Here is an 18,792-nt window from a genome sequence, read left to right as displayed (position 1 = left end):
AACCGAACAAAACAAGTGAAGAAATTTATTGGTACTGTAGTTAAACATTAGCATTTGTAATAGGAAAAAAAAATGTTAGGAGTACTTTTAGAAGAGAAATGTAAGGGGTGCTTAACAAAAAAAAAAACATTTAGAATTAAAGATAATGAACTGCAATGTGTATAATCAAGAGTACACTGCCAGAGTAAACTGTACATCAAACATAAAAAATATATGGAAAAAAATAACCATGATTGGTCTGATTGCTGGCAACTGTGCTCGCTACAGGACCATCTTAACTGCTTTAACACACCTGGTTGCTTTGTACTGCAGATAGAATCATGTGCTTCCATGAGACTAGAACTAATAAAAGACAAACAGTTATCCACAGCTCTTTGCGACCCCAAAATAATAGGGACTTGAAGCAGTATTGCACCACAGGAGGTTGTTACTTGAACTGTAAGAAGTTATACGTTTCTATGTGATGACTTTTTAAGATTTTATTGTAGTTGTACAATATTCCCTGATGGCCATACTGGCCGATGACATACACTGGGAAAAAAATAAACATCAAAATTAAGAAGAGAAGGATGAAATTGTCCATTGAAAGAGGAGTTAAAAACCCTCATTTGGGGAGCAAGTGAATCCCATTGCAATTTGTGAGTCTTACTCTATCGTCCCTTCTCGCCTTGACAAAAAAGGCTCCACATGTTGGCCACACACGCATGCAGACATACACACACACACACACACCCACACGCACGCACGCACACATCCACTCTGCAGAGCAGCATCCTTTTGTGTTTGTCTTGTTCTGTTAAAGGCATAAAGACATTTACAATTAGCCATTAAATGCACCATATGCATGCACAAAGAATACATTTCACTGTTCATCTATTTAAACATCTGGCTCTAACTTTGTAATCACTATAGAAGGGAATGCTAATGTGCTGCTAATTGATATCTTACCTATGTTAGCTTCTTAGCTTTGTTATACAGTGAATCCACAACTTTGCTCATGTTCTGTATGGTCTCAAGTGCTGCCTCATAAGTCTTGTCTACAGGGGGCTCTTCGAAAATGATCAAAACTCCCTCTCCTTGGTCAAGGATACCTGCAATGAAAAGAGAGATTCACTGAACATGAGAGGGCAGCACTGAGACTGTATACAACCATACTCATCCAAGCTAAAATGGTGGAAAAATTATGCTGACAAGCAGCACTGACCAAACTGATGTAACTTACCATGAAACTTCTTGTCCAGGATCATTTGTGACAGTTTTCTCTCAACATCACCCTGTGAGCAAAAAGAGAAGATTGCCAGGTTTGTTTTAACCACGATTATTTCAAATCTACGATATGGGCTTTGACCGAAATGGATCTCCATCTGCCTTCAAAAAGGCTCCCATTAACACCCATCAGGCATTCTTTATTGTCTGGTGAAACAGTTTAAACGAAATAAATAAATAAGCATTTGATTCAATCACAATTCAATTTAAAAAAGTGCTGCTCATCAAGCTACTAAGACAAAAATGAATTGTAGCCAATTACTGCAAATCTCAGAGTTTTCAATAAAAAGCAGAAGCCAGTTTGTACTTTTCAGTCTAGTTTGCTGTCTTCAGTAACAAGATTAAGTCATACAAGCACAATACCTGAGAGAATCCAATTCACAGCCCCAAACAATTTCATGTGCATATGCAAGTTTACAATAAATGTACAAAAATAAATTTAAGAAAATTGAAGTTTAAACTAAGATTTAAAAAATAAACAAATAAATAAAAAAACGGAGCCATGTAAATTGATATACAAACCTCAAAATATATCAGTTACAAGAATCTAGTTACACATCAACGTTCTTACCTTGGAAAGTTTGATGAGTCCTGATATGTGCGTTATCTGTATTAAAAGAGAATTAAAAAATCTATATATATAACATTCTTGTGATAAACTGTGATTGAGGTTGTTGAGAAACTTTACAATCTTAGGGTGTGTGCACTAAAATCATTTTCAGAATCCAGGTTACAAGCTCACCTTTAGTGCACATTTACAAAAATCAATGCTGTTAATTAAAAAATAAATAAATAAAAATCTAGGCTCAATCCGTTACTATTTACAATACCTTTTAAGTACATATTTTTACTTGATCACTGCATGCTGACATGTTAATTTTCCATAAATATCCAGGTGTTCTCGGACCCTACAAGCATTGGAATGTGGTCGCTACCTGTACTCTGGAGAAGGGCTCGATAACTCGGATCAGGTTCTGTTCCAGCAGGTTGTCATAGAGCTTGGCCAGGTGTGTATTAATAATGGGGTCATCCCTCAGTTCTTTTGTGTACTCGGTCAGCGCCTTCATGTGTAGGCAAGCAGAAAATTAGCAAGTGATAGGGAAAGCATTGCCTCATCTACCAGAATACCAGCAAGCATGTCTTACCTTTTCAAAGTCTGCTAACGATCGGTTCTTGCTGGCTTGCGCTACACACTTCAGTGCATCCGTCTGTTACAAATACGAAAGGAGAAAAGAAGATCCAGTTTTCCACAAGGGGAAAAAAATAATTAATTTTTCCAGAGTACAGCACAGAAAAGTAGAGAGGGTACTTACTTGTCTCCCAGCATACCGTAAGGCCAGTTTGCCACTGATCAAGGCTTGCACTTCCTCAGGCCTGGGGAACAGCAAAACAATAATTAAAATGGGATTTCACCTTAACAAGCAGCAGCACTGCTGCATGATCTTAATGGAACCATCCACAGCATAAGCTCTTACTGGAATCCTCATCTGAGCGCCAGTGGCTGCAGTGCTAGGAGCTCATGTAAAAATATTTTAAAATAATAAGATAGAAATAAATTTCCCTGCTTTGGGCACAGGTATCTCATCCCCTAGTTTGCCTGATAACTGCAAGTTATTTTAAATGCAAGACGCCACTATTAATCACTGTATGAATTATTAAGCCTATGCCATTTTCACTGCAACCAGTTGATTTATTCTTGCACTTTTTAGTTGAAGTAAAGAATAGTTTTTCTAATACAGTCTTACATAAATAAAGGTCACAGGACAAGACGTACAATTTGCACTCTTCAGAAGGCCTCCCACACAGGCATGAGTAAAAGTACAAACCATTTTCTCACTTACAAGTTGAGCATGATCTTGCAGAGAAGCATATATTTCAGTGCAGTGATGGCCCTTGGGCTGTCGATGGAGTCATAACCCTCAAACGCCTCAAAGAAGTAAGAATAGGCGGTTTTCCAATCTTTCTCCTCAGCCGCATGAATAATGCCTAAAATAAGAACGTGGAACAATGACGATCAAAGATCATCTTAGACAAATATATGCACTATTTATAGGTTGGAAACTGGTTCTGAAATACAGGCATATTTGCAGAAACCTAAAAGTTGTTCATTACTGCTTGGTATGACTTAGAAAGTTAACTAGGAACTGTGTTCAATTCATATTTAAGACCTGCCTGATTGCATGTCCAGAGCTGCTTGAAGTTTGGGTGGACAGTAGATGGCATTGGCTGTGGTCCTGGCAGAGGTAAGGGCAGCCCTAGCCTTGGGCAGATTGCTGAGTGCATGATAAGTTTTACTCTCAAGCAGTTGGACCTCTACCAGTAAAGCTTTGTCGTCCATCTTCTTCAGCTCTTGCAGTAGCTGGGAGCCTGCAACGCAAAGAAGTTTAGCAACTCATGTAATAAAGCCTGGCAGGTAACTCAACCACAATATCTAAGAAGATTAAATATATATTTCACAGTTGTAAACCCACTATTTATCAACACAAATTAATTAAAAAATTCATTATAATTATATTTTCCCCTGTTGATCTCATCTGCAGATAATTCTACATCAACAGACATTTGCTGTCAGTTCATCACAAAACAGAATCTAAGTCTGCATTCTCTCTCTCAACTCTTCAAATGTTAAAGTAACAACAAATATGATTACATATAACTAGCATTATAAACAGAGGAATATACCCTGGTATCCATGACTTTAAACATTGATTTTTGTCTCTAAAATGTTTAGGCATACACTTTCTATTATCACCATTCTAAAATGTTCATTAAATCACTCACCTAACTGTAAGGCCTCCTGGTACCTCTTGGTGTCAAAATAAAGAGAGATCAAACGAGCCTATTGGAAAAGAGAGATATAACAATATGCAGTTGTGTTTCTTACTGACACCAGAACTTCCAATACATACAATATGAGTCATATACACAATGCTCTGTTGTATGCATTCACCTCCAAGGCCTGTCTGAGAAAGGTCCTCTTTTCAGCTTTGGCCCACTCAATGCACTCCAGGCACAGCTCTACCTCCTGACCAGTGGCTGCTTCCATGTCCAAGAAAAGATCCAGCAGTGAGCGCACCAGTCGTGCTGCCTTAGCCTTGCTTATGGAGATTAAGAAAGGCCTAACGAACTTCAGGAGCCCTCCAAGTTCTGGTATGAAAAAAAAAGTTTAAGATTATATCACACATAAAAATGCAAAGTGCAAATACAAGTGTTTAGACCAATATGTCACAGAAACTACCATTTGCAGCTCTGAAAACTCTCCTGAGAGTTACATCACCTGTATTACAGAATAAAGGATTTTACCTGCTGCTTGTCCTGTCTTAGCCAGCAGAGTGCCGAGCTCCAGGATGCTCTGTTCTTTGACACGCACTGCCTCCTCATCGTCCTGCTGAACATCTCGCCTGACTGAAAAAGATAACACTGGACACTGAGTGCTTCAGCAAAAAACACACTGCATATCAAACACTGAAATAAATGACATTACAGTTAAAACATCTTATTAACATCTTATTTCTACATAAAAAATAATCTACATTCATGTCAGTGGTCTGGACAGCTTAATCTTCATTGGATCATTATAACCCTCATTATCATCGGTTACTAAAATGCTTAACAAGTTATAGCATTATTATAACAGAATAGTATTATATATTATAACACACACACACACACATATATATATATATATATATATATATATATATATATATATATATATATATATATAAAAATAAGTGAACTTCAAAGAGACAGGATCCATGAGCATAGGTAAAAGTTGAGTGTGTGGAGATTCTCCAAAAATAAAAAAACAATTATTTTTAAGAGAAATCTGATGCTGGATTGTTTAAATAATCAGTTTTAAACGCACAGTTTGTGACAAATAAACACTTACATATATCTGTATGTTAGTCTAGGTAGGTTTTAGCCCCACCCTTTGTAATTAAATGAAATGTGATTAAAAAATTGAGATGTATTTTTCCCAGCTTTACAATTCATTCTTCCTAAAAATATAGAAAGAAAGGATTTGTTTAACTATAAGAGCCTGAAAACTGTCCTGTATAAATTAATCAGTTTTATTCTCAACGTGCGCTTTGAAACCCAAAAGCTGGAATTCATGGATTTAAATTGAGTTTTTGTTATGGTCAGATTACTATTCTTTATTGGAAATAACTAGCGTTTTGGCAAATAATCATGCGCAACCATAACTGAGGATCAGCTTTTAATAATTAAATATAGTAAACATACAGGAAATACATAAACACTATGACAAAAGAGAACAAATACATATGCTCTAGCTTAGAAATTAGCTTTAGCTGTCGCTAATTCGCTGAGTAACCGGCCGCTAGGTTCGTTTCTCTGGAACGCAACACAAGATGGTAGCGAGCAGACTCGGCTCAACATGAATGAGAAAGGCCCGGTCCCAAATGTGCCCACACTCACTATAAAGTGCACTACATGAGTGAGTGGCGGTGGTTTATATCCCCTAGAAGTACACTAAATTTGAGACTGTGAGCGTTGCATCTATACAGATACAATCGACTTTTCATTGTAAACTGTCCCGATTGAAGAAGCCGTAATTTCGAAACTGATACAGTGCACAACGAGGGGAGCAGAGATCTAATTGATATACGACCCAAATCACTATCTAACGTTAGGAATATTAGAAGTTGATAAAGCAACGTTCTTACTTCTATGTTGATGTGAATTGCGAATACGTGTGTTGCTAGATAATTGTCAGCCGTATAAAGCAGACACATCAGCAAACCATTCTAAATTAATAGCAGAAGTAATTTTCGCTCGTATTTATAAAGCACAGCTAACGTTAGCGCCACGGCTAGCATCACTTAATTACAACGTTAGCTGATGAGCTGCGAGCTACATTAGCTGTAGCTATTCGGAGACCACACTGACGCGGCTGAAGTTAGCCTCTTATTTGAATATCCCAATTCCACCTTAAAATTCGCCGCAATTTCATTCCGCTGACTGAGGCCCAGCGCGAATCCGCCGCTCTGTTTAAGGTGGATTGAAGAGTTCTTGTGTGTGAAGTGCAGTGAGTCAGCACTGGAACCGCCGGCTCAGCGCACAATAATCACACTCACTAAACTCAGCACAGCAGTGCGATAACGATCCAAAAAACTCAAATATGAACTTCCAGAGCCTCTCACCTATAGAGTGTAAGATATCGATGGACGCGTTCCTGTCTGTACTGATGAGAGACTGAGCTCTCTGAAACTCCACCACCGCCGCAGCTGCCATCTTCACTATTCAAACACACACACCCACAACCACCCGCGAACTGCACCACTAATACGTAAGCAGGGCACTTTGACGCGAGGAACTCTGGGTATTGCAGTGCAGTCAACGCTACAACAGCTTTCTGGGAATTGTAGTTCATTCATGCGCTATATCACTCATCCATCCGCATTTTCTGTGTCATCTATTAACCGAGCAAAGCGGTTTACTGGCCACATTAATATTGCCTTGTCCCCTAAAAAAGGACAATATAATATGGTTCGTCGTGTTGGTTCAGAGGTTGTATCTTTTGGTGTTCATTCATTCATTCATTCATTCATTCATTCATTCATTCATTCATTCGTTCGTTCGTTCGTTCGTTCATTCATTCATTCATTCATCCAGCCATTCATTCGGCCATTCAGCCATTTATTCATTCATATTCTGTAACTAGTTCAGAGCCTAACTGGAATCACAGGGAGTGAGGCAGGGCATCACACATTCACACACACACACACACACACACACACACACACACACACCTGTGAACAATTTCACACAGTCAATCTACCTACCAACATGTGTAGACTCTGGGAGGAATTATCATGGTATACACTGGCAATCCTGCATTAACCTAAGACAAAACTGTAATAAAACTTAGAACAGAAGACTTAGAATTAGTAGAACGGTACAATTATTTTATTTAAAGGATTAAGGCTTTCTAAGCAGGTGTTAATCATTTGTTGGCCCGCACTGGCTCAGGCATGACTGACCATCCCAGAAAAATCCAAAGCATGCTTTTTTTGAGTAAGCAGTGGTCATCATCTGGCTCCTCATCCCTCCCAAATACAGGCCTCTGTGTTATATATATAATAACCTCTCTTCTTAGCCTGTAATGTAGCAGGTTGTTTCAGTGCATAAATAATATAAAATAATTGATTTTACCAGGCGGCACGGTAGAGTTGCAGTCACTCAGCTCCAGGGTCCTGGGGTTGTGGGTTTCCACTCTGGGTGACTGTCTGTGAGCAGTTTGTTGTGTTCTCCCCATGTTAGTGTGGGTTTCCTCCAAAAACACACGTCGGTAGATGGATTGGTGACTCAAATATATGTGTCCATGGGTGTGAGTGTGTGAGTGTGTGGTGCCCTGTGAAGGACTGGCAGCCCCTCCAGGGTGACTTGTGCCCGCTGATTCCGGGTGGGCTCCAGACCCACTGAGACACTGAACTGGATAAGCGGTTAGAGATAATGAATGAATAAAGAAGTTAATTGATTTAACTTGTGTATGATCTCTGTTGCCCTGTGGACGACAGGTGCCCCCTCTAGGGTGTATTCCTGCCTTGCACCCAATGATTCTGGGTAGGCTCCGGATCCACCTCAACCCTGAACCGGATTACATTTAGCGGTTACATTTAGTGAATGAAAGAATGAATGATCTCTATTGGCTATATTCCATTCCTGGCTGAAACACTCCTTATAACATGATTGTGTGTGGGGTAAGCTACAGAGCTTTCATCTGTTTTAGTGTATCGGCAAGTGGTGCAGACTAAACTCTCTGAACAGGCACAGATATATGTGATTTCATCTGTTATTAAAATAAAAACCGGTGCCGTTAACCCAGTTGTCTAACATTTGGTAGAGTAAAGTGTAAACTATTGTCCTTATGGTTATGTGTGGTGACTGTGTATGATATATTTTTACGATATTTCAGGAGTAAATGTAAAACAAAAATAGCGACAATTAGGTATATTCCATATTGTAGATAGTGAGTACACTGGTTATAAACTACTGTAGAATTGTTGAGTCTCAACTGGTCACTGCAGTGCTGAGAATGAACCTCCACCCAAATAATATCTAGAAGGTGAAAGATACTATCAAACAGCTGGGAAATACAGTCTTTAATTTTATAACTAAAAGTGAACGAGTAGTAACAAGACATATATACATAGTTGCCTCGTCACAGCTTAGCATGTGTAGCATGGTGGACTTAAACTCGTTTGTGGTTCACCATTTTATGCCATGGTTCTCTATGGATATAAGCTATATATCTGTACACTACATTCATTGTTTAGCTCGACACCAGGCTTCATAATCGATCTGCATGCTTCGGTCTAATCACCGTACGAAGCAACTGTTTTGTTTTGTTTTTCTCAAAATGAAAGCACTGTTGACTTAAGCAGAGCACTAGCCAGATTCGGAGTGTTTTGTTATGGTCTGAAATGCCGGATTTAGTGTTGTGTGATTGGGTGGAGTTGTGGTAAACAACAGTAAAGATGAGGCAGAGAGTGGCGCTGTCCCGCTGTGAACAGTCCAACCCCTCAGTCTCAGCAACACACGCACACACACACACACACACACACACACACATACAGATTCAGTATAGGCACAGCAGAGCAGCGCGAGCATACTCCTCTCCTCAAGCGCGTGGATTTCTCCTTTTTTGTTTTTCATTCTCTCGTGGATCAATATTTGACGTTATTTTCGTTTGCATTTTAATTTTTATATATTATTGTTGTTATGGTTCGAGTCGCATTCCTTGATATGTTTCCTCTGGTGTCACCTTGATGCGCAGTATACCGGAGGATACACAGCCATTACTGCGGCTTTGCTTTTCTCACCCACATCATCGCGGGATTCATCCAACAGTAAGTATAGCTCACCGCTTTCTGGAAGCAACACGTAATTCTCGTACGCTTAACTAGCGGTTAGATTAGTAACGTGTTCTAAACTATTTTCATTGCTATACACTAATGTGTTTTTAATGGTGGGTAATGTAAACACGAGGGGCTGGAACAGTCCCCAATCCAGATGTTTTGTCAACTAAGCCCCGTGTTACGATTAGCGTTAAAATGTTCGAAGGAAAGGATCGAGAATGATTGTGTAGATAGGCCTACACCCAGGAGCGAATATTATTATGAGTGCCGCACATTTTCAGGACCTTGGACAGCCGCTATACACACACCAGCACGGAGCCATCTTTCACTGCAGCAGCACGGTGACACGGTCTACAACATAAATAACACCATTTTCTTTTATCTCCATGTTTCATAGCACTATTTCAGAAGACAAAGTCTGTCGATGTGATTTAATTTTTTAACCAGGGAGCGCAATTTACAAATGTACCAGCAATGCTGTAATTATCCGTAGGATGCTTCCTCGAAAAAATAGGCTACGTAAATGCGAGGCACTGCAGGTATTTATCATATTTATAACGTCAGTATTTGTATATTTTGAATAGCTTTAGCACATCTGTTTTTTTAAAACCGAATTAGTGACTCAATTGGTGTGAATCAGGTGTTTACATCACTTCCATTGCAATGCATGAAGGGTGGGTTCATACAGAATTCAGCTCCGGTATTAAAAGCTACGCATATAATTTTATCAAATATCAAGATAGCAAGCTTCCGCATGAACATCTTTTAGATGCAAATGCTATTTTTTAAAGATCAATGTAATAATTGCTTTCCTAAGAATGCATTGTTATTAAAATTGCCACAGCAAATTCACCAGTGTTAACTGGTTAACACTATTAAAATACTGAGAGTGTTGAGGAGTGTTAGATTTTTACACTCACAGTGTTAGTTTAACATTAATAGTGTTGATTTAACACTGATGAAGCTACACATCTAGGTTCTGAATCAGTTAAAGGCTTTTCCAATATATGTACATCAAAACAAACAAAGAATATTTAGGGAAAATTTAAAAATATTCTAAGATTTAGATAACCTCTATATAAAGTATGTTCTGTGTTAATTAACAATTTAATTCAAGGCTTCACATACATGGACAATTCGGCCATTTTGTTGAAGTGCTATTTAATATATATAACCTCCAAGCCAAGAACTGTAGAGGAATCTTTATTTTTCAGTGTAATATTTGAAAAATAAAGTACTATATGAAGATAGTGATGACATTATGGCTAAAGAAAGCTTTCTGTGGGAAATATGTGTGTTTTTCTGAGAAAAACACCCACTCCGGCAGACTGTGGATCAGAGACAATACTCAGTGACCTAGAAATGTTCATTTTTGCTGCAAAGTAATGATGCAGTTTTGTCACATTAGCACTATGCTGTTTTCACACAGGTCTTGCTTTGGGTAGGCTTTAAGGTAGCTGTTGGAACATTGCTGTGAGCATTAATGATGTCAGACACTGATGTTGAATAATTAGCTCTGTATTGAAAAAAAATCCCAGACTCATCACAAAGATTTTGGTTGGAGCGCCATCAATTCATTGCTGTCTGTGGTGCTTCTTAAGCATCTATGGCCAGAACTTGGCATTTGAGCATGGTGACCTAAAGCTCATGTGTGGGTGCTCACGAGCCCACCATTTTAAGCCATGCTTATATGTATACAGGCTGTACTCTGTACATTGTACATTCAGTCCATTAGCTACACACCAGGCTTAGTAAACAATTAGCTTCAGTCTAATCACTGTACAAATCAACTGTTTTCTTTTTCTCAGAAGAAGAGCACTGATCACCAATGCAGAGCACTAGCATGATCTGGAGTCTTTGTTTAGGGGTTGAAATGTTGGGTTTAGTGCTGTTTGATTGGGTGGATTTACACATTTCTTGCTTAGAAATAATCCAGAAAATATTTCCACAGCTCATTTATAATGTAATGGTTTAATAAACTCATAATTTTATATTTATTAATGGGTTTACAGAATAATGAACATGTTCATCTGATATTTGTTCTTAAATCAAAGCTCTGTATGGGGATTCCCCCATCTTCTGCCACACTTACAGCCTCTACATTAATTTAAGGTTTTGGTACTGATGCTGAGAGATTCGTTTGCATCTTCAGCTCATCCTAATTGTATTGGATGGTGCTTCATCATTTTGGGGGAAGTTGTGGGGTAAGTGTGTGGCTATATTCAGAAAAATAAAATATCTGTTCATGCATAAACACAGCAGCTTTATTTCATATTATTTACAGTTCATTTCAGTGACAGTTAATTAACACTTTCATATTGTCACCCTGAAATACATGTGGGATGGGTTGGAGAGGGAAACTAAACATCCGGCATCACTACCTGGCTCTCTAATGGCCGAAACGCAATCAAATCCTCATAGCAATGTTTCAGGGTTTCAAGATACCACACTGTATATGTGAGGAAGGTTCTCATTCTATCATTGCAAGTAACAGTCCTGTTGTGATTAATTCAATTTCTATTCACTTCTCACAGGTATTGCAGTGAAAACATCTGGCTCAAGAAAGGAACTTGTCTGGTCATTGTCCACACAAACACTTCTGTTCTTTAGGCTGGTCACCCTTTCAGATTTTGATGCTGAACTTACACTGAGCCTGGTGTCTGGGTCTCCAATTGTGGAAGCATCGAGGCAGGACCCTCAGCTCCAGGCATATTCTGTGGTCATCTCGTAAATTAGAGACTTTGCCTGTCCTGTTCTGGCACAATGGGAACCGTCCTGTCGCTCTCTCCCAGCTACCGGAAGGCTGCCCTCTTTGAGGATGGCCCGGCGACGGTGGGCCACTACACGGCTGTTCAAAACAGCAAGAATGCTAAAGACAAGAACCTGAAGCGTCACTCACTTATAAGTGTGCTGCCGTGGAAAAGGATAGTAGCAGTTTCTGCCAAGAAAAAGGGCTCCAAGAAGGTACAGCCCAACACCACCTACCAGAACAATGTCACTCACCTGAACAATGAGAACCTGAAGAAGTCGCAGTCTTGTGCCAACCTTTCCACGTTCACCCAAGATCAGTCTAGCCCTTCAAACCAGGGTTCCAAGAGCTCCAACAATGTGGCCTCTTCTGTCAAGAAAGCACCTCTTTCCAGCTCCAATGTGGCACCTGGTACACCCAAGAGGGTGATTGTCCAGGCCTCAACCAGCGAGCTCCTGCGCTGCCTGGGAGAATTCCTGTGCCGGAGATGCTATCGCCTCAAGCACCTGTCTCCCACTGATCCAGTGTTATGGCTGCGCAGCGTGGACCGTTCCCTTCTTCTGCAAGGCTGGCAGGACCAAGGTTTCATCACCCCGGCCAACGTGGTGTTCGTTTACATGCTCTGTCGAGATGTAGTCTCCTCAGAAGTGGCCACAGAACACGAGCTACAAGCAGTGCTTCTTACCTGCCTCTACCTGTCTTACTCCTACATGGGGAATGAGATCTCCTACCCTCTCAAGCCATTCCTGGTGGAAAGCTCCAAGGAGACCTTCTGGGACCGCTGCCTCTCCATAATCAACCTAATGAGTTCCAAGATGCTGCAGATCAACTCAGATCCACACTACTTCACCCAGGTCTTCGCAGACCTCAAGAATGAGAGCCAGAAGGAGGAGGAGAGGAGCCGCTTACTCATTGGGCTGGACCGGTGAGGGAACATTGAGGGAGGGTTTTAGAGTGGAGCTGCATCCTAGTCTGGCATTGTTGAATGGGTTCCCAAATTGGCAAATTTGAAGCAAATATTTCGAAGATTGAAATTGTTATATAATGGGTGGTCAGTAGGTATTAAATCATTGTACAAATGAAAATCTCCTAAGGCCCGAGATCACCAACTGAAAAAAAAAACTTGAACTGACAGAAATGTTTAGTTGCTGTGCCATAGCTGTTTAAATGTTGAAGACATACCTATTCTCTCTGGTTCATTTTATTTGGTACTTACTTTTCTAACCACAACTGCCAACAACTGAATGCTTGTCTAGTCTGTGCACCCTGGCAAAAGTGCACTGACCTTTGTAAAGGTAAAGGTGCCAAATAGTGGGTTCTTTAGGGCAAAGCTAGAAAAAATAAACATGTTGTAAAAGTAATAAACTAATTAAAGATCTACACAAGCATCAGTTTGGACTCTTAATATTAAGATTTTAAGAGAATATGTTCAAAACTTTAAATGTTGATATAAATATAGTCACTGAGTGTATGACAAAGGCTTGGTTTTGACCCAGACAGAAATGCCAGACCTGGATGCCCTGAAGTAGACTCATATGGTAAATATCCAAAATCACCACTGGACAAACCAATAAGACATCGTCATAAGTACAGAAAAATAACCCAACAAAGGAACCATCAGTAGGAACACCAGTTTACAGCTATGAATGTGGAGAGGCCTCCTGCTGCTGGATAGTTAACTACTGACCACTGGAGATATGCACTGCCTTTTGTGGAGTGGTCTCTCTGGGACTGATCCAGTGCTGTCAAAAGGGACTGTGAATTTGATTTAACCACAGAGGACACTCCTACACTGCGACCATGTTGCTGGGTGCTCACTGAATAACGATGCACACTTTGGCTGTTGTAGCAGTATGTCCAAACATTTTCTGTGTCCACAAGAAGGATAAGGAACGCTACAAAGATGTCTGTGTTTGTGTATATATATATATGTATATTTCAGTATGACTGCAGAGAGTTCCTGGATGCCACAACCGGATGATTTTTGAGAGATGTGTCAGCATTGCACGGTGAAGTTCAACAGAGTTAATGGTGTTACGCACACTGAAATGAAGGACCTACTTTATTTTCATCTATGGACAGAATTTAAGTGGATGTTATACTCTCCTTAGGTGCACACCTTTGGGGCTTTATACATTGGTTTACTTGTTCACACTCTTTTTTTGTTACTCGGAAATATAACCGAATGCATGTGTGCCATGCAATTTGTATGGTGTTTTTGAGGGACATAAAATATTTGATTTACTTCTTTCCATAGAATTCGTAAAAAAAAACAATTGCGTTTGCATTAAGGGAATGCTAGTAAAAAAAAAAAAAAGAGGCAAATCTAGTTTATTTAGCTATGCTTGCTGCAATGAACCATGATCTTACAAAGTATCTTTTGTTGTTTTGTTGTCTTAAGTGTGCCACAGTCTAGAGTCCATTAAACAAAGCAATGTAATAATAATAATAATAATAATAATAATAATGATAATATTAAAAAAAGTCAATGTAATTTAAAAAATACAGTGCCATACATCTGATGAAAATCATGTAGGTCTAAGAAACACACCAAAGGAGGTTGATATTTGAAGAGGTTCATCAATACTAAGAATATCTACTCACTCTTAATTTATTGCTGGTTATTTATTCTCTTAGCACATCCCTTGTATTAAAAAAAAAAAAAAAAAAAAAAAGATGTAGTATTGTATTGTTCAAATTACTGGTACAATGACTACTCTCATTTGTAGCATTTAAATGTAGATGATCTGTGAAAGTGATTACCTTCTGGTGGAAATGAAGATTGCAGCTGATGCAAATATGTATGGGAAGGCTTTGGCTAAGGATATTACAGCTGTGGGCTTAGTAGAAAAGTCAATTTCAAATCTGAGCATCACCAAGGGTATTTCATCTGTAACATAAGAAATAGACTGTTGGTTTCAGGTTAGATTAGAAAATCCTGAGACCATTGGCTTTCTGACCTGCAGCCTAGGTCCGATGGTTCTTTACTGCTGGGATGTTCCACATATCAATACTAGAACAAGCAATCATTGACAGGCAGTCTATTTTTGTCTTAAGTCATTTCATGTAAGTGCACAAAATGACCTGCCTGTGAGTGCGATTACCAACATAAGCCAAATATTAAAGGAAGCATGGTTCCCTGCCGTGGACTGGATGAGATGAGGTCACAGGGTGAGTGTGCTTGACCTCTGTCCAGATAAGCAGGATTTTGGCTGGACAAGCCATGCTTGGAAACATCTGATGTGTGGAGATTTAGGACCCAAATGTCACTGAATGAAACGGTTGTCCAAGACTGGGACTCTTATTTTTGCGGGCGTGGGGCCTGTGTTTTCGGTTCTAAATTTGGATAACTGCGATTGTGATGATGTGAAAGGTTGTAAGGGTGAAACAGAAAGTGGTCAAAAAAGGAACAGAACATTTTACTGTAGTTTTAGGTATGTGTAACTTCATTGTGCCATCAAACCAAATCCTCATCCAGGAGGAGTTTACAGGAGGTGGTTATAACTTAATTGCCCGCTTTTATAAACATGTCTGCAGTGATAAACTTCGCATGCTTTCTTTTAAGTAGTTGTGTATCTCAGATTTCTTTACAGAGGTAGAAAACCAGTGGTAGACATATAAGCAAACATGATCATCCATCCCCGTGTAGTATCAGTATATACAACGGCTTTTAGGTAAGAACAATGCTCCCGAGTTGTGTATGGTGTGGAAGACTGGAATGGCATGGTTTTTGCCCTTATTTCTGCCTCTTGTGAGTGACAGAGGGCATACGGGAAATGAGTAGAAGATGCAAGAGGCAGTAATATGGTTTTCTAATGTACTTTGAGTGGTTCCAATAGGACTGCTGAGTAGCGCCACAGGGACTAGCACTTTTCTCCGATTCTTCTCAGAGGAAACTTAAGGGGCTTTCAAACATTTCACAGACTAACACAGTGGAGTCCCCTCTTTGCTGCCTGCTATAAGTTGCCACCACTTCATAACAACGTGCCATGCCCCCCCCACTTCATCACAGGCTCATCATTTGTAAAGGAGAGAAATCACTTAAGAAAAATGACCAACAAAAAAGACAAATGTACTAGATTACAGGTGGTCATTTTTTTCTGTATCTCGTTGCATATTTCTTTGTAGAACAACAAAAAAGAGACAGTGTTACAAGTCTAAAAAGGGAGCGGTACTCTCAATGACTGCATGTGTGCGTGAGCGTGTGAGAGTTGATTTGTATAGAGGAGTGTGTAACTTTTCTGTTCTTATGGGGGCTGGGGAGAATGAGAGGCAATCCTTTTTTAAGAGGAGAACACAACACGGGCTGGAGTCTGACTGGTGGGAGGGCAGGGTACTAAATTGTTACATTTTCATTATTTTCAAAAAAAAAAGAAGAAGAAGAAGAAGAAGCTGTTGCTGTATTTGAACTTTTTCAGTTTGGTTCTGCTTATTTTTATTTATTTTTGTACTGTGATGGAAAATAAAATGCACTGATCGTTAAAGATGCACAAAAGTCTGGCCATAGTAATCTTTTCATGTTCAGATATTGCTCACTTACATTTTGTAACATTATATTAATATCATATATGTACACATTTTATTTATTATCATAACATGTAGGGGTATAATAATAACAACTAGTTCACAACATTAATATACTTTGCTGTCATACAGGCTTTGCATTTTGTCTCTGCATCTTTCATTTGCAGCTTTTTAAAATCTAATGCGAACAATGAAGAAAAATTAAACATAAACATAAGCAAATCTAATTTAGCTTTTTAATTTTTTTTTGGTGGTGGGGGTGGGGGTGGTCATTTCACATTAGACTTTATATCATTTCTAACTCAAGATAAATGATTATTTTGATCTTGAAAGTACTCTGTGCTGGCATTTTGTTTGATTTGCCCTGAAACTGTGTTTGAAACTACAAAATTTTAAGAACCACTAATACAATCTGAGGTTTAGAATCCAAGAAAGGACTATACACACACAGTATTTAGGCATCTGAGATTGAGATTTAAAAAGCTATGCTTCTGAGAAGTAAGTGTTTATTTACTAAAACACAAACAAACAACGCCCAACATTAGAATAAAACCAAATAACATTATTCCAGTGAGTGTGATATTCTCTGTGTGAATGTGTTGGTTTAACTTTTTCCAAATCTGTCCTCGTGGCAGTCCACAAATTCATGCAATCAAGGAGAATCTGAACAAAACATTGTTCTTAAAATTCTCTCACTCACACCTACTACTTTATAGAAAAAAATATATGTTTTTTGTTTGTTTTATATTATTATTAATAATATTTTTGTATTTACTGTGATTATATATAACTTTATACAAGCATCACACTTACTGAGAAGTCATTAGTTTAAATATATATCATTATCTTAGGTGCCTAAGACTTCTGCACAGTACTAGATATATATAATTTTTAATATAATTTGAACAAAAATAGTGGTCAGGTATATCGCTTAAAATGTGTAAAGATGGGACCAACAGATGTGTTCCTGTTTTACTTGAGATACATTTTTCAACATTAACTTCCATTAAAACTCATTCTCCTAAAGGTTTCTGTCAGAGAGACATTATGTAAAAGTATTACAGGGGTCAGGCACATACTTTTGCACAGCCCACATTATTTTTGTTTCTCAACAGTTAAAACTCTTTAAATGGATGGTGTGCTCTCTGCAGGTTACAAAACTGGTAACACATGTATAAAAATGTCACACACATTATTAAATATATTCATATCATGTATTTGAAATATGACTGTGTAAATATTCATAAACAAATTCTACTCTAAATTAAGTGTCTATTCAGCAGTGCAGCAGTAAACTTGCAGGTTTTCTGCAGGTATCTCCCCTTAGGCTGCTGTATGAGGCTGAAGTGTTGGACTGGGTGAGATACAGCTGGGATTAGGAGAGAGAGGAGGATAAGACTCATCAGAGCACAAACTGTGCCGATTGAAAGATCAGTCAGCAAAAGTGCTGTCGTCATGATTCTAACTGCTGGAGAGAGGATTTAACACATCCAAACATTATCGGCAGCACTGCCAGCTAAACACAGCTGTTCCTGAGGTATTTATGAGCATTCTCACACAAACTGGAAATGTAGAGAAAAAAAAAACACCCATATTATTATATCACCATTTGCAAGCAGATCTCTTGGACTGGACGCTTCAAGGGCATGTTTATTTGAGCAGTGATATTTGGTACAGCATGTATAAATAAGACAAAACAGAACAAAACAACTGTGAAAAGGTCAATTCTCATTTTTTATAGACAAAGCAAGTAAAGACATGATTTGCATTTCTGATTCCTCAAAAAAACAAAAACAAAAAATCAATGGCTTTTTAATTATGGTTTAAAGTGGAGTAAATTCACAAATTCTAAATGACAAATTAACACGACATTACAACTGAGTAAGATTTGGTTTATATGTGAACAAGACAAAATAAACATTCATTACCTTCCCTTAGGTTTGGGCAGCTCTTGCACAAATTTAAACAAATACAGTTTATGCGTTCATTAAATATACGTCATATACAGTTAGGCACATATGTTGATCTCAGCTAAAATGACTGAACAGCAAAATCATACACATTAGAGCAAGTAGCATAAAGGTGCTGAGAGTATTTTTTAGGGGTTAAAGCTATTCGGCACTTTGATCATAGACAAATCACCACAAGGGAGAAGAAGATGTAAAATCAAGATTCAGTGAAAATTACACTATTTCATAAAACTAAACAATGACCAAGACACTGTTTATCAGTGCGATGGTAAGAACTGAGGGCATATGACACTAATAAAGAGGAACAAGTGTGCCTCTCAGTGAGTACAGAGTGAATTAATGTACAGGAATATGGTTCTAAACACAGGCAAAGGTGTGGAGTATCAAAGGTGACTGGCTA

The 18,792-nt window shown here is 38.7% G+C and overlaps 2 protein-coding genes across 2 annotated transcripts; one reads left to right on the top strand and one right to left on the bottom strand.

Moving 5' to 3' along the window:
- psmd11b (proteasome 26S subunit, non-ATPase 11b) lies at positions 1-6,563 on the bottom strand. Its single transcript, XM_066666168.1, has 13 exons — positions 6,432-6,563; positions 4,570-4,671; positions 4,217-4,413; positions 4,048-4,105; positions 3,439-3,633; positions 3,108-3,252; positions 2,580-2,640; positions 2,412-2,474; positions 2,202-2,327; positions 1,838-1,873; positions 1,223-1,274; positions 949-1,091; positions 1-793 (listed from the first exon to the last, which is right to left on the bottom strand). The coding sequence occupies exons 1-12, from the start codon at positions 6,520-6,522 to the stop codon at positions 949-951; spliced, it is 1,269 nt and encodes a 422-aa protein (XP_066522265.1). The 5' UTR covers positions 6,523-6,563; the 3' UTR covers positions 1-793.
- A 2,321-nt stretch (positions 6,564-8,884) lies between these two features.
- cdk5r1b (cyclin dependent kinase 5, regulatory subunit 1b (p35)) lies at positions 8,885-16,394 on the top strand. Its single transcript, XM_066664987.1, has 2 exons — positions 8,885-9,140; positions 11,684-16,394. Exon 2 carries the CDS (start codon positions 11,913-11,915, stop codon positions 12,825-12,827), a length of 915 nt encoding a protein of 304 aa, XP_066521084.1. The 5' UTR covers positions 8,885-9,140; positions 11,684-11,912; the 3' UTR covers positions 12,828-16,394.
- The last annotated feature ends 2,398 nt before the right edge of the window (positions 16,395-18,792 follow it).

Source organism: Hoplias malabaricus, chromosome 3 (genome assembly GCF_029633855.1).
Source record: "Hoplias malabaricus isolate fHopMal1 chromosome 3, fHopMal1.hap1, whole genome shotgun sequence".
In the NCBI taxonomy this organism is placed as follows: domain Eukaryota; kingdom Metazoa; phylum Chordata; class Actinopteri; order Characiformes; family Erythrinidae; genus Hoplias; species Hoplias malabaricus.
Note: the sequence above shows the minus strand (reverse complement) of the source record. Positions and strands in the feature narration are given on the sequence as shown.

What these genes read in the sequence shown, in the direction of transcription:
- psmd11b (XM_066666168.1), bottom strand. Translation starts at nt 6,522, where the DNA reads ATGGCAGCTGCGGCGGTGGTGGAGTTTCAGAGAGCTCAGTCTCTCATC. An exon ending in TAAGACAGGACAAGCAGCAG is followed by an intron (nt 4,414 to 4,569) that starts GTAAAATCCTTT and finishes TTTTCATACCAG; the next exon opens with AACTTGGAGGGCTCCTGAAG. An exon ending in TTCTCAGACAGGCCTTGGAG is followed by an intron (nt 4,106 to 4,216) that starts GTGAATGCATAC and finishes CTTTTCCAATAG; the next exon opens with GCTCGTTTGATCTCTCTTTA.
- cdk5r1b (XM_066664987.1), top strand. Translation starts at nt 11,913, where the DNA reads ATGGGAACCGTCCTGTCGCTCTCTCCCAGCTACCGGAAGGCTGCCCTC.